We start from the raw sequence: 22,664 nt of genomic DNA, 5'->3' as shown, positions 1-22,664 counted from the left end.
TTGGTATGCTTAAACTAGATCTACTGAAAATGCCAAAATCATTAATTTGTATGTAAAAATACAAAGAGCTTCAAAATTTTACGAAACCTAGATATAAAAAAAATCAAACAAAGCTGAAAACATTATAAAATGACAATAATAATGGATGGTAATCAAAAATCCATAAATATGATCATTTGAAGCACTTTTGGTTCCTTTGTGACTAAATCTTTAACTTATATTTTCCTAAATGTGTCACTAATGGAGGAAACTTATAATGCAACAAGTCGCATGATAGATTCATCAGTGTTCCAACATGAACCATTAGGCTTGCTGATGATTATTTTACTACAAATGTACCGTATCAAAAATAATAATTTGTCCATAAGGATAGATATCAAGTATAAGATTTACTAAATAGAAAACAATAAATAAAATTTTGTAGGATGTTTGTTGTGTATGATTGCAAGAATATAAATAAAGCAAAGTAAAGAGTTGTTGATTCAATTGGGAAAATTGGGATTGAGTTTCATCCATCTCTCTTTTTTGTATTTTGAAAAGCATAATAATATTCTATCATTTGATTGATATTGATTCCCATATAAAATTTATTCATATCGATTTCTCGCATATAAAATTATTAAGATAGTCTCCTAAATATCGATTTCTCGCATATTTATAAAAACTCCTTATCCTTATGATTAGATGTTGATAACAATTAACATTTCAAATCTATTCTGAGCATTCAAATATGTTAAGCATCATCATTTAAGTCAGAAACTTAGAGGTATTTTTCAGTTAAATTTAAGGATTAAAATCATGATAAACAAGCATTACAAATAAAATGGCAATATCAATCATCAATCTAGAACAAAATATTATATTTAGATCTCACTTCAATAAGAGTTTGAACAAATTACTACCAATCCCAAAAAGGGTAGAATTAGTCACTCATGTTGGTCATTATAGCATGAAAAACAAGAAAAGAAGATCCAAACGATTGCCTCCTCTAAGGTTTTCTATCACCTTCTATTCTCCCAATGATGTTTAGGGTTGTGTCTCACAACTCATATTTAACCTAGTTGGTCTTGGGTTAAGTGACTTCTTCGCCTGAGTGAGTTGGACGAGATAAAGCGCAACTTCTCTAGAGTGATCTCGCCTAGGCAAGGTTAGACTCGCTTGGATTCCTCTGGAGTGCTTCTGGCTTAGGCAAGTTTTTGGACGACTTTTGAGCGTTCCAACTCATTCTCATCTTGTTTATTCTCCTTTAGTCCTTTCATCTCCATTTTTCCATAGAATCTTGAAATTAACATAAATTTAGGAATAGATCATTTTTATTCATGTTATAGTCACAAAAAAATGTAAAAATATTTAAATTCATAAATTAAGAGTTAAATTATAGTTATTTTATCAATAAATATATTTTATATTTTTATATAAAATATTACTATGACAATTATTACCTGTTATTTTTTTCAGCTTTTTTTTGTGAAAGTATATTTTACAAAAATATTCCTGCTATTACATGTCTCACTCAAAAGTTTGGACTCATAGTGCTTGTAGATTCACGAGCTTAAAAAATGTAACAATCTCATGAACAGAGTGCTGATACCACTTAAAGTTGGGACCATACAACTTTCACTCTAACTTTATTCAAAATACAAATTTATTGTTAAGGACAGAAATATCCTAAACTATGTAAACACAACATTTTCGGTTTGAATAAAATAAATCTAGCCAAACACAAACCATTTTTTTATTCAAATAATGAATTTGGTAAACCAAACTTAACAAATTTGTTTACACATCCAACAACATTAAATTGTAGTCTTGTTTCTATCAAATACCAAATTAATATTATAAGTACCTTTTACTTATTAAGGATTACTTATGGAACAACTTATACTTAACCTAGTTAAGGTTCACACCACCTTTATCCTCCATCTAAAATTCAATAATAAATTAACATATATAATAATTGTATTCATATGTACAACCACTTTAAAAACTACAAACTAATAATCTATTATAATGAAGACGCAGAAAAATTAAATGGATAGAATTTGAATATTGAATATGAGACAACTAATTTACTTTTTGAAAAAAATATATAAAATATTCAAATCTTTCTCTAATATTATAGTTTGATGATAAAATAGCTCCTAATTTACTGTTAAATTAATCTTTAAATATATTTAATAAAAATTAAAGTAAAAATAGTTCAAATTAGCTCAATCTTTTGTTGGAATGACGTGGCAGAGAAAATTGGGAGATTCATTCAGATACCAGTAAGCTCGTCCGTAGGCGATAACCGCTTCTGGTTTTCCCCTTCCAGAAGAAAACGTTTTCGGAAGTATATAAAAAATATCAAAACACGGAAAACGAGAACTCACAACGCTTCTGAATTTCATGTTTTGATCACAATCTGAAGAAAAACCACTTCAATTAGAATTCCAATTTGAGTTTTGTGTATAAAAGGAAGGGAAGAAATGGAATCGGAGGATTTGGTGAAACAGGAATTGGAGGAATTGCAGAAACAATTGGGGAAGAAGCAGAAGTTTGAAGCTTCTGTTTCGTCCCTCAAATGCCTTCTCCAATGCTCATATCCTTCAGCTTCTCTATCGCTTCGCCAATCCGTATGCCCTTCTCTATTTATGTTCCAATTTCTCATTATAATTTTTGCTGCGTTCTTCAATTTAATTTTGTAACTTCTGGGTTTAGTTCCTTTTGCTCTGTTTCGTTTACTTTAGTCCCAAAGAATTGATTTTGATATGCTTGAGTTGATAAATATGGTTGTGTGTGGAATAACAATTTATTAAATTAATGTTTGGTTAACCTAGATCGAAGTTGTTTTTGTTTGCATGTCATCTTCAATCACCTTGGAAGCACGAAAAAATTGTATGAACACTTTAAAGTCTTCAAGCAATACAAATTAGAATATCATTATATCACTAATTAGATACCTATACAAGTTGTAGGATTTTGTATGTGGGGGAACGATTTCTCAAACTTCTCCCTGAGGACTTCAAGGAGAGAAAAATAAGAAGAAAAAATGAAATTGTTTTCTCTTCAAGAGAAAATTAGTTTGTGCAAAAGCTAATTTGTAGAAGCTCTCTCACGTATTTTCTACAAATTTTTATTTTTAATTTGTGCAGAAACTAATTTTAGTACATGGAGAGAAGACAATTTCATTTTTTATTTTAGTAGTCTTTATGGAGAAACTCGTCAAAACAGGCACTAGGTCAAGGTTTAAAATACAATCTATGACTGCAAGGCTTTTGGGTGTTTCCCATTGCTTGGCAACTGTAATTGTCAACTTACGAACTGCATTTGTTTGCAACTTTCAGTAATAGGAAAGATTGTGACAAAACTGCAAGCATGATTGCAACCACAATCTAAAACCTTGATCTAAGTTGACTTGTACTCATTTTTTAAACTTGGATTCCCTCTTATGAATTATGATTTAACATTTTTATGTTGTGTTGATTTAAATTAATTTTATATAATCTTTATTATGGTAGTATAGTGTTTGTGATTTTAAAAATTCCTTTGTGTAATTTTGCATTTGTGTCATATATTGTATCTGTGCTTTCTTGGAGGCTCCCTCGTTCAGGTGTGACCTGTGTGTGTGAATAGGGTTCAACCTTTACTTCCTCTAAACTTTAATGTTAAAGGAAATGTTTGTTATTGTTTGCTGAGGAGCTAAAAGGCAGGAGATTGACTGTTGTTTCTGGTGTTGGCAGTTTTATTCGGTTATATGCCGAGTTGCTACTGTGTTGAAGAGCAGATATACAGCACCAGGTTTCTGGAATGCTGGACTGGGACTTTTTGAACTGGCTTATTTGCTTGTTTCTGAACCTTCTGAGAAGGAACACTTGAAGGCTTGCATTGCTCAGGCCAGAGAACATTTACATCTGGAAGACAACCCATCACTACAAGCTTCACAATTTTCAGATAATCAAGCACACAGAGGTGATTTTCTTTCTAACTAGTTATGTTTTCTTTTTCGTTTTTCGTTATTTATAGTTGTTCACGTTTATCTGTCGTACATATCCTCCAGGGGTTTTGAAATAATTAACCTTTGTCTTCTTGTGTTTATCTCATTTCGCAATGATTCAGGATATCTTTTTGAGGGGCACCTTACGGTTGATCCTGAACCACCACAACCTCAATGGTTGGTGCAGTCAAACCTCTTGTCAACAGCTGCTACACTCTTTGCTGCCGAATCCTCTCAAGCTTCTGCAGCAAATGAAACCACCCAAGAGGATGCAGCAAATATGCTTCAAGATCTTATAAATAGATTGGAAGAAGTTGTGCCGTTGGTATTTATTCAAAATCTATCACATGCTTTTTATAACCATCATTTATCAGACTTTCAATTTACACTCTTAAATATCAACATGGCTTTGCATTTCCAGGTTGAGTTTCTAAAGTTGAATAAGTTTTAAGAAAGAGGTATAATGTGGCTTAGTCATTGATTGAACCTAAGCAAACCAGGACACTGTAGAAGCATTAGGACCATTTTAGGCTCTACTTGGTACTTGAATTCTTCAGGTTAAATTTAACAAAAGCAGCTACTTGAAATTGGTTCAGTGGAGTACTATTTTCACAATATATTTAGGAATCAATGCAAACAGACAGCCTAGGTATCAAGTCAACTTCTATTTAAATCCTTATACTTACTGTCCCATGCCGCAGTTGCATTGGTGGATCTGTTATTGATGTTAATGCATCATTTGAAGGGTGACTTGATATAAACATCTTACTCAGTTAGACTCATTTTGCTAATTCTTTGGTCATATTTTAGCTCTTTCCAACTACTTGCCTTTTGATTGATATATATTTTTTCTATTATAATCAGCCTTTCCATTGCTACAATTTGCACTTCTCACTCAAGGAAGATATAAATACTGTATCTTTTTGTGTTAGATGGTGGATGAAGGTACTGTAGCTCCAAGAGCCCCTCCTGCCAGTAAAGAGGTTGTGGCAAAACTTCCAGTCATTACTCTCACAGAGGAAATTTTGGCTACTTTGGGGAAAGATGCAGAGTGTGCCATTTGCAGGGAGAACTTGGTTTTAAATGACAAAATGCAAGAGCTGCCATGCAAACACACATTCCACCCACCATGTCTAAAGCCATGGCTGGTATTGTCCCTAACTCCTCTTTTCTATTGGAAATTTTATGTTCTTCTAAAATCAACTTCGTGCATTTCATACTATCGAATTCTTTGAAAATGGCATGTTTAAATATAAATTGAGTTCAATTTCAGGATGAGCACAATTCTTGTCCCATCTGTCGGTATGAGCTGCAAACTGATGATCATGCTTATGAGAGCTGGAAGGAGCGAGAAAAGGAAGCTGAAGAGGAGAGAAAAGGTGCTGAAAATGCAATTCGAGGTGGTGAATATATGTATGTTTAAATAATCACTCAATGTTATGTTTAATGATATGGTTGTTCGTGTAACAATGGATGTGAATTTTTCATTTGGTGAAGTAGTTGTATTCTTTGTTATTTCAAGCTATAGATATATAAAGTTTTCAGGGTTGCTCTAGGGTTTAAGGATAGTTCATAATATGCTCCCAATTAACCATTTAGCTTAGAACTTCTAGTTTTTACTATAATGGCAACAGAGTTAGAACTTAACATTATTACTTAGACATATCACCAGTAATTGTTTTTACATGACACGAGTAATTGTTTTATTTTTGTATGCTAATAACCTTTTGACAAAATTTGATCCTCACACCATTTTTTTATTTTGCTCTTGTGCAATATTCAATTTAGATATTATATGAATAGTACATTCTTAATTTGGTTCATGAGTAATTTATTTTTAATTTATTCATTATACGCAAGGGGCTAAATTAAAAGAGACAAAATAAAAATTAATTACCCTTACAGAAATGAAATTATTTGTTTAGCTTTTTGTTAAGAAAATTGGGAAAATGTGAAGTAGGAACAGTATTTACTCTTTTTCAAATACTCGAGCATTAAGTGCCGTTAACACAGTCAAGCGTTTGTTTAGCTGACTATACTTAAGATTTTAATAGAACTAATTTTAAATAGTTGATGTAAATAGGATATGTTTAAAATATTCATTATTATAAATTTATATTAAAATGTATAGAGTTTAAATAAGTGGTATAGAGTTTAAATCGTGATAAAATAATTGAGTATAGAATAAATATATTGTATTGAGATGAAAATACCTAGTAACTACTTTCGGTAACAAATAATTCATATCAATACCATTATTAAAACAAAACTTATGTATTTATAAATATTTAACCAATTTAGTGTCTGATTTTTAATTGGACCCGTTAAATTGGTTAAAAAAATATCGGTACATAGCATATCACCAAAAACTATTCTGTAAAAAAAGTTTTTTTTTTTCAATGAAAATTTTCTGTAGGTTTTAATGGAAATTCCAATACTTTTTATTTTTAAATTAGAACGTATCATTTTCCTTCCAAAAAACTTGTGATTGTAAAGCAATTTCTTGTTGAAACTTAAACCTAATTATTATGATATATTTAATTTTCATATTTATTATAAATGTTAGATACTTGCGAAATGTGCTATTTTTAGTTTTTATATCAGTAAATTTGAGTTAATATTTCTCAAATGTTCATCACTGTTTTTATTTATTAATACCAATTAAACAATTAAAATTAAATCAGTGTATAAAGAAACTTAACATAAAACATTCACAATGCAACCATTATTACCTCAACAATGAATATTTTGTATCCACTCATCAGTACTATATAAAGTATCAAGCTTAAAATATATCAAAATGCCTTATTATAGCCCAGCCAAATTTTAGCTTGGTACTGACAAAACAGATGAATCAGAACTTCTCACTAAATAGCAACCTTTATTAACTAAAAAGTTCACTCAAATATACACCACGGCCTGAGGCTAGGAGACAAAGTTACAAAGCAGCACCCCAAGTGACCAACTTGAGTATACAATCATATAAAATTGCTGCTGTGCAAAGCTTTCCCAGGAACCAAAGTGAAGATACCACCATAACACACTTCTTGACATGTAAAGGTTTTCATGAACATAACCAACATGTGGTTGTTAAGTTCAGAAAACTGTGAAACCTTTGATCCTAATAACACGGCACCTGTCAACTACCAGGCTTTCTACTCCACCTATTTCCATATCTGGGTGTACTATGATTCGAGTCACGGTGCTCTGAGAACCTATCATTTCTAGATGCAAATCCCATTGCATCATTCCTGCCACCTCCTCTCCTGTCTCTATGTCTCCTCATATGACGACCACCTCTGTGTCCACCAGATTTCTTTTCCTGCTCAACTTCTTCATAGGCCAATGGTTGAATTCCCTGAAGATCAGGTTCAGGAACATATCCAAAAGGCCTCCTTGACTCATCCATTCTTCTAAATGTGATTGATATCCTAGTGAAAGTTTCAACAAAAACAATACAGATCAATAATTTGTGAGTTGTTCAAAACTTAAAAGCCATTCATAGAATATTATATTGCTTAATACCTTCTCGAAGGAACTGCTGGCACACAGTGCTTGGCTACATCAGCTCCATTTCCGTTCAAGACAAGTACAGATCTGGAGAAAAAAGATTACCTATAAGAATCTGAATCTTCTATATTGAAATAAGAAAACTGAAGAATTCAATCTAACTGTAAGAAATGTAATAATAGTTGAATACTTACCCCATAGGTAAAGGAATAGCAATCGAACCATCAAATTCTCCAGGGCCTACAATCTTTAAGTTTGATCCAAAAACTATATTGCACTCGCTAAGAAATGAGACAGTGCAAAATGGTCGAACAAAGTCATGGTTATCTATGTGTGGAGGAATACAGTCCCCTTCTTCGTATATATTAACAATGCAACTGTCTGGCACACAAGTAGGAGGTAGTACATGCCATTTTATCAGTCGCCGGATGATGACTTTGAAAAGATCAGGTATTGGATCAACCTTTGAATGCGCAAGAATACCAGGAGGGTTACCATCTCTATCCTGTAACCAAAAAAGTTAGCATCTTAAAACTTACCTCACTTTTTACTCTGTTTCAAAATAAAGAAACTTAAGCTCAGGATATAGACTAACCACTGCATAATTGTAACAGCACCCAAATTGGATGGTTTGTCGTCCCTTGCCCCTCATCCACTTTTGGGGAGCAGAAAACGTCCGCTCTGAACAAGTGAAGAATTAACATAAGAAACAACACCACCAAACATATTCACTAAATAGTCAAGGAAATTGGTGTGAAAAAAGTAATTTTTGTTTTCAGTATCTTAAGATAAGTCATTAGCATTCGGATATTGACCCCACCACAGGCTCTAAAGTCTGAGCCCCACCATATTTATTCCTAAATAAGAAGAATATTTACATTAATTTCAAAATCATTTGCCTCCCCAAATCTTGGGAAGCCCTAAATTTTGGAAAACATGATAAGGCATCAGAAGGTGAAGTGTGGTAATAGAAGGGATAAGCGACCCTGGCTGTTTGAGGCACCGTCTCTTCATTGAGGCACATGCATGCCTTTCTGAATGAGACAAAGCCACATCTTAGGACCTTATTGATAACTATTCAAATCAAAAAAGTTTTAGCCCCCTAAGTTGATAATAATGATGCTGAGGATGTAAATTGAAGGTTCTAATCTCTTTTAAAGGCTTGAGAAGTTAATTTGCATGGTTAATTTACAAAAACATGTCAAATATTTCAATATTTTAATATTTTTCAATAAAAAATGGTTAATTTACGAAAAAAACAGTGAAATATTTCAATTTTTAATATTTTTCTAATGTTACAGACTCTAGGGCAGCCAGACTTTTCTCCTTTGACTAAGCTGATAGATTAAATTTTATTTCTGTTAAATTACAAGACAATGTTAACGAATATGGTATATGTATAATGATTCAAGTCATTAACTAGCAATACAAAAAGAATCAAATATGGATATTTGACAAATCAAAAGCAACTATAGTTAACAGAATAACTGATGTGACAGCACAAACAAGTTATTGACAGTTTGTATTATCAGCAACAGTTTGGAAGACACGTATTAATAAGTCTACAATTACGTTGCAGTTATAGATCATCAAATTCATAATATTACTTTACACTAGCAGCTGTGCAGAAGAACACCGCACATAATCTGATTAAATTTATATTATAAGTAAATATACAATTCAACCCTCAAAAATACTTTTCCAATGAAAGTGTATTTTTATACACATTGGTCCCAACAAGTGCTAAACTTGCTAAGAACAGAAATCACCCCGTGGAAGTTGTTATCTTGTTAATAAGTTCATACTATCAGGGAACAATTAAACTTGCAACGCTAAAGCAACACATGTAACAGTAAATGCAAAATTGGATATTACAATTTTCATCAAATTTGAGCATAATAAGCCATGCAGAGTGACAGCAATTTCTGCTACGTGCTTGATTTTATTAAGCATTCACTCCGAACACAATTATAAGTAAAAAAAAAGTAAACTTTAGTAGACTAAACTGTAAAAAAATTATAAATCCTTGCACAGCACTTAATGATATCATATAAAAATTACCCTTCAATTCTTTTGACACTAAACAACTATAAGACAACGAAACAGAAGCACATAACAAGATCACAAAGAACATACAAACATAAACAAAACCATAAACGGATGAAAGAAGTCAAGAATTGAGATCACAAACCTTTCAATTCTCCTCTTTTCCCCATCTCCTGCAATGAAGCAACATAACTAACAATCCGCTTCTGTTCAGCAGCACTGAAAATACCAGTGTGGAGTTCAAGCCCTTCAAGAATGTTGACAAGCTTCCCATTAACCCTCTCAAAGCAGATAAAGTCCTTCTTGCGCCTCACATTCATGAACCTAATGTACTCCCTCTGCTCCCTGGGCAAAGTCGGCTTCTCAGCCACCACTGTACCCACATCAGAAGTATCATTCGAATCACCCACATCAACAGTAACCCCATTGTTGCTGTTTTCTTCTTCGCCAAACTCATCGTCCTCTTGGGCCATGTCGGCCCAACAAATTCTCTGGCTCGGAGTCTCCACAGAGGTATTCACCTCCGCCCCGTCTTTCCAACTCCCCAGCGAATGCGCGTCGCAGTTATCTTCAGCATCGATTTGTTCATTGGGGCTGTCGTTTTGGGGCACTTCACCTGAAACTAAAGAACCCAGAAAGCGTAAGAAAAAACGGGTGAAACCCAGATGGAAAAAAACGTGAATTTTGGAGAAAAGTGAGGGGATTGCGACCTGGGTCGATGGACTGAATACGATCGGAGAGAGATTGGGTGCAACGCGTGCAGAGATCTCGGGAGAGGAAGGGGAGCCACGTGGCGAGAAACTCCGAAGCGGTTCGGAGATCCGAAGGTGTGTAGTTTAGGAGGAAAGGGTCGCTTTCGGAAGCGTTGATGCTGTTGGGTTTAGGCTGCCGGTGGTGTTGTTCCTCCATGGCGAGTGAGTCAACTCGGAAGGTGGAATCGGAGAAGTAGAAGAAGAAGAATAATAACAGAGAAAGCAGTAAAGACCGCACACAAGAAGATACTCTGTTTCCGCTCTTGCTAGGATTTCTTGTTTGATGTTACTGTTTTATTTTATTATTTATAGATGTCTAAAGATATATAGTTACAAGATATATAGATATAAGATATATAAATATATAGATATAAAGATATTTTATTTTCTTTGGTGGCACTAAAATTGAGTTTGGCTTAACAAACAAGTTTTGATCTCCAAAATATTTTCTTGATTTTCAATTCTTGCTTTATTGAAAAACAATTATCTTAATTTGGGAATGTAATTTGTATAGTTAAGATTTCTTTTATAAGATTTGAGTAATCGGAGTCAATATGTTAAAGATATGTAAAACAAAATTATTCAAGTGTGATAAATGCAAATTATGGTAATATTTATATATATATATAACAAGATTATTTTCAAAATATTGTTCAGGGTATTTTTAAAAGATATTTTCGTTATTTAGTTATATTTGAGCTTTATTTTAATCTCGGCACATGTTTTAACTTGAAATTCAAATAATTTCAATTTTGTATAGATTTGATTGGACAATTAGACTAAAGTAGTTATTTCTCAACCATTTCAGCTTAATTTCATTTAATATGATGGTTATTATTATTGCGCGTATTTTTTTTAATTATTTATTTTTTATCTTTGTTTTAAAGTTTAATTTTAATAATTAAAAGTTATCAGTAGTTAAATATAATATTTATAATTTATTTATTATAATAATATAAGTCATAAGCTTAAATATTTTGTGTTATAAATTTTAATTGCAACTAGTATTTTTATCATGGATTATCTTTATTTTGTACCAGGGAAATTAAAATTAAATAAATACTTCTCAATGCATAAATTGTAACCTAAAAAAATCATTCCGTTATTAAACTCAACATAAAATCTTCCCAACAACTAAACTTCGGATATATATATATATATATATATATATATATATATATATATATATATATATATATATGTAGTTTGTTTGTCAAAATAATAAAAATATAACATGAGATAACTTGAGATTTTATGTGTGTTTGTAGTTTGTTTGTGGGACAGTTATTTTTGTACTTACATAACTTGAGATAACTTGAGAGTCTACAATGTGTTTTCTCAATTATCAAATACACTCATAATACGTCATCACGTAGATAATAATACGGAATAAGTTAATCAAAATTAACTAAATAAAATTCATATTTAATTTATTCAACTTAACACGAAAGTAAGTTTAGGGCTGTGTGTAGTTTGTTTGTCAAAGTACATAATTACACAATTTATCATTTATATTAATCGAATGTATACAAAAATACATTCATATTATACATGCATCCACATTTTTAAGATATTTATCAAGAAATATCTACTAATACCTAGTTAATTTTTTTTTATTTTTCAAGAAATATTTAATACCTAATCAATTTTAGCACATCAATAATACAACCTCGACTACATGGATCACATGGAGTTTAAAATATATTGTGAAAAACAAGTCAAAATACACAAGAATGAAAGGTTAGCTTGTTTATTAAAACTTTTTGAAATTTTTGCAAAGTTGCATCTCATCTGATGGAGTACAAACAACTTTTAATGTGACAAATGATTTACTAAAAATTTAATTTTTAAAATCTCTCATTCTTTCCTTAGGACATATTTAATAACATACAATTTAGTTGAGCATAAAGAAAAGAAGGACGCGGGACATTTTTAAATTGGTTCATTTGTAAAAAAACATTCTACATCCAATTATTAATCAAATTTCACTAGTCATACTAACATTATATAAATACCACAAAGTATTATTTGAAACTTAGTCAATTTTGTCTAAATAACCTCAATATTATTTCAATACTCAGTCACTACCTAACAACCCAAACTATTGTTTAGCTCAATTACTTTTGGTTGAGCAACTCAGGTATTATTTGGAACAACAACTAATCTTAGTTAAAACTTAAGTATTTTTCATAACATAGTCACTCTTGGCCAAAATGGTTTTAAAACGAAATGGCGATATAAACAATCACAGGGTTTTGCTAACTAGACATAGAGTTGACGTCTTTCAACGAATATAAAATTTATACATTTTTCTATTTTGCTAATAAACACAAAAGTATTTTTATAAAGTTTAGGGCACAAAAAGCTTTGGGTGAGAATATTGACAGTCTTTTGACAACTCTTCATCACTTCTTCTTGTTCTTTAACTTGGAAAAGTGCTTTATATAGAGTGTTGAGGAAAGAGACATTGTAAATTCTTGTGTGCTTGTTTAGTAGTTTCAACTCAGGTCTTCACATTTAAGCATTTGTCTATTATAACAAGAACGTAAAGATGCATTAAATGTTGTGCTCCATGCAACATTAAAGATTATCTCTTCTTTAAGAAACATCATGATAGCTAACATGACTTATCATGCCTAGGTGATAAAGCTTTCATCCAAACTGGAGTAAAAATGCGGCATATAGTCTTTTCAAGATTGACATAAGGTGTGTTAGGATGCTTGTTGGCATACAACAATTTAATGCGTTCTTCAAGAGATATTTGATGTAGACATGAGTTATATGGGATGTTGGTAGACATGAAGATGAAAACTTTCTATGTAACATATAACAAAGTTGTAAAGAGTTTGTTGAGATATAATGTTAATTTAAGATTCGTGCATATTTTCTCATTAAGCCTTCACTTATTAGACAAAGCAAGTGACCATAATGTGCTATATTATTTTTTAGATAAAACATTTGCATCTCACACGACCTGATGAAACATATTTATCTTTGTACGTTATTGTTTAATACTTAATCAAAAGCATCAATGGTGTGTTGGACTTCAAGATATATCCTTTTCCAGTGTGTTCTGATACATGATAAGTGTCATAATTCAATAGTATTTCATAAAAAAAGATAAGCACTTATGAACTTGAATTGATAAAATAGTTATAATTTAACCTCTAATTTAGGAAATTTAACCTTTTTACATATTTTTGGATTATAAGATGAATATGAACGATTTATTATCAAATTTGTGTTAATTTTAGGAATCTAGGAGAAAATAGAGGTAAAAGGGCTAAAGGAGAATGGACAAGTGAAAGACAAAATGAAAAGACAAATTTGGAACATTGAAAATTTGCACAAACTCACTCAAGCAAGATCACTACAGAGGAACTCGCCTAAGGCTCGCTTAAGCGAGTTCGCTTTAGTGAAGTTGGGCTTTTTATAGTAAAACGCGCTTAAGCAAGTAATATCTCGCTTAAGCGAGATGTCACCTAGTTAAGCCCAATTAGATTAAGTAGAAAGCATGAGACATAACCTTGACATCATTGGGAGGAACCAAAGGAAGGAAACCCTAAAGGAGGCAACAGTCAAGGAAAAACGCTATGGATCTTTTTTTTCTTGTTGTCCATGCTTGTAATAGCCACCATGAGTAACTAATTATTTTCTTTGGGATTGAGAGTAATATGTTTAAACCTTTATGTATTGAGGTGATATTTATCTATAATAATCAGTTCTTGATTGATGATTGGTATTATCATTTTATTTTCAAAGCTTGAAACTATTAATGATTTTGATCCTTAGATTTGAGTGGAAAGTACTTCTAAGCATTTGACCTAAATGATAATACTTAATATATTTAAATGTCATGAATAAATTTGAAATGTTAATTGTTTTATAACATTTGTTCCTAATGATAAAGAGTTTTTATAAATATGTGAGATATCGATATTTAGGAGACTTTCTTAATAATTTTATATGCGATAAATCAATATGAATAACTTTTATATGTGCCTCAATGTTAATCATGATGGGATGTTATATGTTTAAAACCACAAACGAGTGAGAATGATTAACCATATTCCCTATTTTCTTAATTGAAAACTTTTACTCATTGCTTTTATTTAATTTTCATGCAAACTATTGTCAATATTTGAAGTGTCCTTGTGGATTTGATATTCGTTCTTATGTACAAATTATTACTTTTAACTTTGTACACTTGGTGTAAAAAAGACTAATCAAGTTTTTGTTGTCGTTGTCGGAAAACAACTTTGTTTAAAATTTGAAAGTATAATTTGCAAGTATTGTGAATATTTTTAAAGATTTTGTTTTTTTAGATGTGAATGTTTTTTAAAGTTTGTTTTTGGATAATGTATTTATTTTATTTAATATTACTGTATTTATTATTTTATTTTGTTTTTGTTTTGTTATATTTATTTTATTTTATTTTAGTTTTTATTTTTAGTTTACGTAGTTATTTTTAATTTATTTTAGTTAGTTCTTTATAATTATAAGTTTCTATTTTATTTTTTTATTCTTAGTATTTTGTTTAATTTTTAATTTTTTTATTCTTAGTTTTTATTTTTAGTAAGTTTTTGTTTTTTGTTATATATTTCTTATTTTTTTATTTTTTTTATTTTGTTTTTAATTTTAATTTTATTTAGTTAATTAACTTTAATTATACACTTCTTGTTTTGTTTTTCTTTTACTTTTTTAAAAAAAAATTGTTTTATTTTTTTATTTTTTCTTTTATTTAAATTTTTTAATTGTTATTTTTTATTTATTTTATATGTTAATCATTGTTTGAGTTGTCTTATGATATTAAAAGAACAAGTTTATAGAAATCAATTGCAATTTAAATTTAGACATTGAGAAGACAATTGAGAAAAATAAAAATAAAAAAGGAAAGAAAAACAAATAGAAGTTAGAAAAGAATCTGATTATGTCTATCCCTCACATTGAAATAATTTAAAAAGAAAGTAACATGGCTAAGGAAGGACAACAACCACCACCTAGAAGAACACTTTTTAAATCCTATGGAGCAATGGAGTTGGAGGACCCAGTGTGACACAAAAGTTGGGTAGTCAATGACCAAAGGCTGAAGCCTTATTTAAGTAGTGAAATTGAAAGACTCATCATAGTGATTTTGTTGAAAGAGATATAAAGAAACTAGCGTAAAGCTATATGAGGTTGAAGAGACGCTTATTGGGAGACAACCCATTATTTTAATTTCTGTGTTTTGTTTTTATGTGTTTGAGTTGTGTGCTATGTGGTGAATGATGATATCCAGAACAGTTATTATTTGTCTGGAGGGGCAGAACAACTATAAATTAAGATTTCAACATAGAGCTGAATGAGTTGCTAAGAAGAGATGATTGAGCACAAAACATGATTTTATCTTTCTAGTGTTTAATTTGCTCATTTTTTAATTGTTTAATTTGCTTATATTTTAAATTTTATTTTATTTATTAAGATTGTTTTTATAGTTTTATTTTATTCTTAAATTTTATTGTGAAAACTGAAATATTAAAATCTTACACTTTTTTAATAATATTTTGGAAAATACACTTTGGATTATGTATTCTGACAAAAAATTCTAAAATATTGTTTGAACATATAATTCAATTTTTAATATATTCTTAAAAAATATGAAAAACATCTTTGCCATTATAAAGTAAAGAAGAGGTGAAAAAAGAAAAAATATAGAGGTCGAAAAAGTAAAAAACATATATCAGCAACGACAGAAAGAGACCTCAAAATCGTGGCGAAATCTTCTACATATGTGCAAAAAACTTCAAATTTCTCTCAGCAACAACTGAATGACACAAAATTTATACGGATATTAATAATAATAATAATTTTATAACCTTATTTTTCACGACACTTTGCAGTTTCGACAGTCATTTGCTAATCTAACAATTAATGGAAATGGCTTCCTCATCCTTCGTCTTAGGTTCAGATTTGAAATGCATACTCTCTTCTAGGAACAGTACTATGTCTGGGTTTGGTGCACTGAGGCACACACAACCTAATGGTCTGTTCAGCAAATTCTTCCACTTTCACACTCTATCCACGAGAATGGTGGCAAGGACTTCAAAGATGGTTTCTAATGTTTTTGTTGGTGGAGACAAAAGTACCAGAGTCAATAGCAAGATGTACACCAAGTTGGACTCTTGTTTGGTGGTACCACCTACCCCTAATCCTTCCAAGCCTCGAGCTATAATCAAATTCCTGGGTGGTGCCTTCATTGGTGCTGTTCCTGAGGTTACTTACGGGTATTTTTTTGTTACCCTTTTGTTTTTTCAATGCAAAGTTTGAGTCTTTATCATTGATAGCTGATTTTCTCATGTGGGTGGTGATATTGATGGTGTGATGAGTTTTGTTCATTTAATTTGCAATTTGCAGGTACCTAATAGAGTTTTTGGCAAAGGAGGGTTTTCTTGTGGTGGTGGTGCCTTATAATGTGACATTTGACCATTCTCAAGCTGCTAAGCAAGTATATGAGAGGTTCCAAGCTTGTTTGGGTACTATCCTGACATCTGGGTTGCCCCAAGCCAATCTGTCTCCTGCTCAGCTTAAAGACCTTCCTCTTTTCTCTGTTGGCCATAGGTTTGTTTAGTGTTTAATACTACCTCTTTTCCTTTTATATGTGCATTTTTTCTCTTAATTATAAGAAACACATGTTACCCTTTTTTGAGATGTATTAATAGTTAATTTCTTTTTTACTTTATTTGTCGTAAAGTTTATTCATGATACACTCTATCATTTTCCATGAGTGAATGTATTTGTTGGACTGTTAATAACACAAGTCAGATTCATTTGTGAGAAAATAATTTATTTTATGAGTAATGCCACTTTATATAGTTACCACTTAAACCATTTAATCCTATGAACATTTTTAGAATAAAATTTAAAATTATGTTGTTAAGTAGGAAAAAACAACCTAACTATTTATTTTGGTTAGTCGTAGTGATTAGTTATTTGTTTGTTATATTATAATATTATACTGGGGCAAGATCTTCTTACTATAATTAATGTCAAGAAAGTAATATATTTCTGTTTTGTTTTAAATCTGTAGCAATGGTGCACTTCTTCAACTACTCACAGGAAGCTTATATTCAGAGAAAATACCTAAGGTTTGGTTATTATTCTTACTGCGGCAGCAAAAGATTGAATTTGTATATTTTAACTAATAGTAGTAGTGTACTAATTAAATTATTATAACATAATTTTAGTTTATGGAAGCATTATGTTGTGGATTATGAAGTTTCATTTACTTAAATATAACTCATACAAGGAATGTGACGAAAATGTCTCTTGTGGAAGGCTAATGCCATAATCTCATACAACAACAGGCCAGCAACGGAGGCAGTCCCATACTTTGAACAGGTATTGGCAGTCATAATTGATGAAATCTATTACATCAATTTATCCATGAGTCTTTATAGGCTATTACTTTACTCTAATGTCTGTTTATTCATTCTTGCGGTTATTTTTTTCTAAAAGCTGTGTTAAGTGTTTACCTTCCCTCCAGAACTTTTTTTATGAAATTTAGAACTAAGTTTGATTGAGGATGCCCAATTTTTGAAGAACTTTTGTTATACACTGCTTGCTCGACATATGACTTTAAATAAGAATAAGTTCTTTTTGAGAAATATTCATTGTCTAGACAGGATTCCTTGATATTTTTGTATTTCACCTGGAGGATTTGTACCAAATGATCAAGGTTGTGATGAAAACATAAATACTGGTTATAAATATGTTTGAAAGTGGAAACACACCTGAACCAGCTTTAATATTTCTTGTTCTGTTTCTGTGCATTCATCATAACTGCAAAAGAATTCTATAAATCTGTCCAATTAGATGGAAAGCAAATGAGCTTAGGAATACTTCCGTTTCCTTTTCTGATCCCATTTAAATAACTGGCTAGTAAGCTAAATAAATGTAACATTTATACATGTTGACATAAGAATTATTGGCATACCATAAACTAACTGGCATTCACAGATAAATTTAATCTGTCTAGAACAGAAATGAAGATGCTCATGGAGGTGATTGTTTCTGTCTTTATTCATATAATCCATTATGGCATCATAACCACTGAGATCAACATGGTTCATGAAATAATTTCGTATGTCCTTACAGAGATAATATGTTCTTCAAAGGGGATAATATTATTCATATTCGATCTGAACTTCAGCTGATAGAGCATTTTTGTAAGTTGTTCATCTCCATTGTGCTCTAAAACTTTGCAGTGCTGCCCTGCAGTTGGGTCCTGCAGTCAGCCAAATGATGCCAGTTATGGAGGCAGCTCCTTTTTATTCAATAGCTAGAAATGCATCAGGTATCTCCTCAGCTTGCTTCTGATGATTTTTCTTTTGCATCAGCGTTTTGTAATGCTCTAGATATCTCACTCTTCCAACTATCCAAAAATGGCAGCATTGCCATCATTACCTTCTTTGTTATATGTTACTGTCTAAGATCCTACATATTCATTATTTTACCAGTTACTAGAGACAAGGTGATCGCGACCGACCTCAGTGGTGCAACAGTAGAGTTGTGCCTTGGTGACTGGTTGAACATAGGCTCGAATCTATAAAATAACCTTATACATTTCTTAGAATTTTAGATTTAGGACTTCACTCATTCCTATAAAACCTTTGTAAGGTGATAACTGCCTAAACATATAAACCTTAGTTAAGCCATATGTATTCTCAATGATGTGAAACTACATCACCAGCTTGAGGCTGCAATTAAGACAATCTCCAAAGAAATCACAACTGAATTGGGTTAGTGGTGACCTTAAATAAGGTGACTTTTCCCAAAATCTCTTCACACCTAGGACTGAAAGTCAATGGTAAGGATTGCCCAAACTTTATAAAGTTTGTTTAAACCATATTTCCAGTTGATGTGAAAATAAACTACCGTCCTCTAGACTAGAATTGAGTCCCTAAAGACTTTGTAACTAAGGTAGGGATGAGTGCAATAGAAGAAGCTTTTCCAACAATATGCATGGGGATTGTTGTGTTGAGATATGTACTAGACGAGGACCATCTAATATGTGTTACACGACATGTGTTACATGACCACCGTCTAACAAGTGTTACACGACATGTGTTAGACGGTCACCGTCTAGTGTCTAGTGCATAGTAGAAGACGAGGCCAGTCTAACATGTGTTAGACGAGGACTGTTTAATGTATAGAAGACAAGATTGTCTAACAGTAGTAGACGAGGACCATCTAATACAAACTAGATGAGGACCGTCTAGCATATATTAGATGAGGATAGTCTAGTGTGTATAAAGTTTCAAATAATAAAGTCTTCCAGTTTTTTTTCTTACCTGGTCCATGACTTCTTCCTTCATCTTCTCTGGTCGCATTTTCTTCATCTCCATGCTCTTGATGGAGCTCTTCAACTTGCATGAGTGTAGAAGTGTTCGAAAGACTTCTCCCTGCAACTTTACCTTTTTGCTTTTTCAGATTTGCTGCGTTTTGTGATTTTATCCTTCAACCTTTTTACTCTTTTGCGCTTCTTTAATGGGCTGCCATCTTCTAGGTTAAGGCCTACTCTGCTTCTACTGCGGCTGTTTTCCTTGTTCTTTATTCTTTCTTGATAATATTTTCAAAGATCAATGGAGTCATCTTTATTAGATACAATTTGTACATTTGATCAATGCCTAATATTTTCAAAGGGAGACCATTTTCGGATTTCATATTTGCTTCAAGAGGTTCATTCTATTAAGGAGCAAGAAAGAAATGTAACTCAATTTTTTACTGATCTGAAAATTCTTTGGGAGGAACTTGAATGTCTAAGACCTATACCTAGCTGTGTTTGTAACACTCTTTGCAGTTGTGCTTTGTTTAAATTTTTTTTTCAATACAGAGGATTTGAGTATGTTATGTGTTTTCTAAAAGGTCTTGGTGAGATCTATAACACTGTTAAAACACGAATTCCATTTATTGAGCCTTTTCCTAACATAAAAAGAGTTTTTTCTTTGGAGATTCACAAGAAAGGCAGCTGGAAACAACAAGAACAAGGTTCTTGAAAACCTCAGCTAGAATCAGAAGACCTTTAACGACTTTGATTGGGCATCTTACCTAAACACAACACATGCGCGAGTGTAGAAGTATTTGAGAGACTCCTCTCTGTAGCTTTACCTTTTTGCTTTCTAATATTTGCTGTGTTTTAGGTTTTATCCTTCAACCTTTTACTTTTTTGCCCTTCTAAAGGTTGTTTAGAATGATCCTCCCCCACACCTTTGCGTTGCAAGAGCCTTATGAAACTGTGGTGCATTAGTTTTTAGTTGAGGTGAGGTGATTGAATAACTAGAGAATTTAGAAAGTTAGATATGATATGGCAATTTTTTTCTAAATCAAAGGATTTGGTCTAAAACCCAAGATTGTTGTTGATCGTCTAATAATATAATTCTGCTGTTATACAATCAGTAATTGTTGCCTTACCACCTCAACACTCAGTTGGATTCTTTGGTAAGTTTAACATTAACCATGTTAATTTTTTGTATCTACGATGATAATGCATGTCATCTGCAATCTATGTAGGAGATGCATTGAAGGTAATGTTGGATGCTGTTAGATCAACTCTACAAGAATCTGAGCAGGAAATACTGAATTCCTTAACTAAATTTGTTGATCAGTTGCCATCAGTAATGAATGAGGTACTTGTTAACTGTTGATTGAGGATTATTTTATGCTATTTATTTCACTTAGGCACATGTGTTAATGGGAACACCTTGCAGGTGAAGTTTTGTTGTTCATTCCCATGCCTCCTGTTTTTGTTTATGCACCAACCACATCCTGCATAACTTTTTCCTAGTTAATTTTTCATGTATTGGTGGATGCATGTATAATTTCTAAGCCAATGGGTAAATAAATATGGATGAACTTTGTGATCATTGACTTTTAGTGACTACTAATAATGATGGACAAGTATGAAGCCAACCTTAGAATGGTTGAATATCTGTCTTTCAATGTAAATTTGATTATGATGCTTAAAAGTTAATTTACGTATTAATGAGTGCGATGTGTCTGCATGTTTCTTGATGCTTATATAGGTTTCGCAAGGAGTATCAGAGTTCAAGCCAACACCATCTGAAAACCGTGATTGCTTTAAATGTTCATACAACGTTGAGCACACATTATTGGTTTGTCTAATGCTCTATGCCTTAGAACTTGTTCTTCAACTCATAACTCATTCTTGAAAGATGGTGTGGCATTGGTAAGATTTGTCTTATATTGTTTTTCTGCCACTCTAGGTGAAGTTCAATTTTGACGCAATTGACGAGACAGATATTCTTGAAGAAACAATTAAGCCTCGTGTGGAGTCATTGGGAGGGACATTAGAGAAAGTAACATTAAGTGGTAACCACATCACACCATGCATTCAGGTCAAATTTCCTTGCATCCTCCTTTTGTACCAAACTTATGTTCATCACAGTAAAGTTTTCCTTATTGTTGGAATTTACTTTCTTGAATTATTAAGAAGTGAACTTTAAGCCTATCTTAACCTTATAAAATCGACTTATAAAGTGAGATTTATGTATTATGAAGTATCATTATCTCTAGTCGACGTAGGATTTTCAATGAAGTACCTTCGTTCACATGCAAATTGCTTTATATGAAATACAGTTTAAGCATTCTAAAATCCATGGAGGAATAGCAGATTACAAACACTTTCAAGAGAGAAAAATAAGAAGAAAAAATGAAATGAAAATTTTCACCAGCTAATAAGATAATTTGTCTAAATTTTGTGGTGGCCATTTTTGATTTGGAGATCAGGGAGCGAGGTGGGAAGTGGGTAAATTGTATACTCCTGCAGATGCTGTTGCTCAAAGGCTTACATCTCTTTCTTTGAATGATACAAAGATCCTTGCAAGAACTATCAGCGACTGGTTCAGACGATATGAGACTTGAAGTGAAAGGGAACACTTCCCATTCCACAATGCAATATAATTGAACCCAAAGGTGATAATTGAAAAACCCATGTATTGTATATAACTTGTAGTTTAAGATAAATATTGGTAGCTTATATAATTTATTGGATTATGCTTATGTCCTTATCTTTTTTTTAGAATTTAGATGTATTTAGGGCTAATTCTCCCTGCACCACAACAATTTTGATCTGCACCCATCATTTTTTTAAATCCCAAATTGCCCTTGTCATCTTTTCTGGATTTTTGCATCCAGAATGAAAAAAAGCTTCCGGATTTTAGCATCTGGAAGACATTATTGTGCTGCGGATTGTCATTCCCGAAGGCACATCTCAGTTCTGGATTTGTATATTCAGAACTGTCTTATTTGCGTTGCGGATATAAATATCCGAAAAATAAAGATAAAACAAAACATTTTCTTTGCAGGTTGGGTGTAGGTCATTG

The 22,664-nt window shown here is 31.8% G+C and overlaps 3 protein-coding genes across 5 annotated transcripts; 2 read left to right on the top strand and 1 right to left on the bottom strand.

Annotated features, from left to right (window-relative positions):
- Positions 1–2,288: 2,288 nt before the first annotated feature.
- LOC137816677 (E3 ubiquitin-protein ligase AIP2) lies at positions 2,289–5,539 on the top strand. The gene is made up of 5 exons (XM_068619928.1): positions 2,289–2,615; positions 3,723–3,951; positions 4,099–4,301; positions 4,909–5,124; positions 5,250–5,539. Exons 1-5 carry the CDS (start codon positions 2,469–2,471, stop codon positions 5,397–5,399), a joined length of 945 nt encoding a protein of 314 aa, XP_068476029.1. The 5' UTR covers positions 2,289–2,468; the 3' UTR covers positions 5,400–5,539.
- Positions 5,540–6,686: 1,147 nt separating this feature from the next.
- On the bottom strand, positions 6,687–10,598 carry LOC137816676 (RNA demethylase ALKBH9B-like). 2 transcript variants are annotated; one of them, XM_068619926.1, is made up of 6 exons: positions 10,243–10,598; positions 9,678–10,148; positions 8,082–8,167; positions 7,681–7,991; positions 7,502–7,573; positions 6,687–7,407 (listed from the first exon to the last, which is right to left on the bottom strand). In XM_068619926.1, the coding sequence occupies exons 1-6, from the start codon at positions 10,439–10,441 to the stop codon at positions 7,116–7,118; spliced, it is 1,431 nt and encodes a 476-aa protein (XP_068476027.1). In that variant the 5' UTR covers positions 10,442–10,598; the 3' UTR covers positions 6,687–7,115. The 2 variants fall into 2 exon arrangements, with proteins under 2 accessions (XP_068476027.1, XP_068476026.1); XM_068619925.1 differs by having other exon boundaries at positions 9,678–10,154; positions 10,243–10,581.
- A 5,536-nt stretch (positions 10,599–16,134) lies between these two features.
- On the top strand, positions 16,135–22,341 carry LOC137816675 (uncharacterized). Of its 2 annotated transcripts, none has more exons than XM_068619923.1 (9): positions 16,135–16,547; positions 16,678–16,881; positions 17,351–17,408; positions 17,599–17,661; positions 18,541–18,616; positions 20,833–20,948; positions 21,345–21,434; positions 21,546–21,677; positions 22,069–22,341. In XM_068619923.1, exons 1-9 carry the CDS (start codon positions 16,195–16,197, stop codon positions 22,201–22,203), a joined length of 1,227 nt encoding a protein of 408 aa, XP_068476024.1. In that variant the 5' UTR covers positions 16,135–16,194; the 3' UTR covers positions 22,204–22,341. The 2 variants fall into 2 exon arrangements, with proteins under 2 accessions (XP_068476024.1, XP_068476025.1); XM_068619924.1 differs by having other exon boundaries at positions 16,138–16,547; positions 22,064–22,341.
- Positions 22,342–22,664: the final 323 nt, after the last annotated feature.

The sequence above is a fragment of the Phaseolus vulgaris genome, chromosome 1, assembly GCF_000499845.2.
Source record: "Phaseolus vulgaris cultivar G19833 chromosome 1, P. vulgaris v2.0, whole genome shotgun sequence".
NCBI lineage: Eukaryota > Viridiplantae > Streptophyta > Magnoliopsida > Fabales > Fabaceae > Phaseolus > Phaseolus vulgaris.
This window is presented reverse-complemented; position numbering and strand designations above follow the sequence as displayed.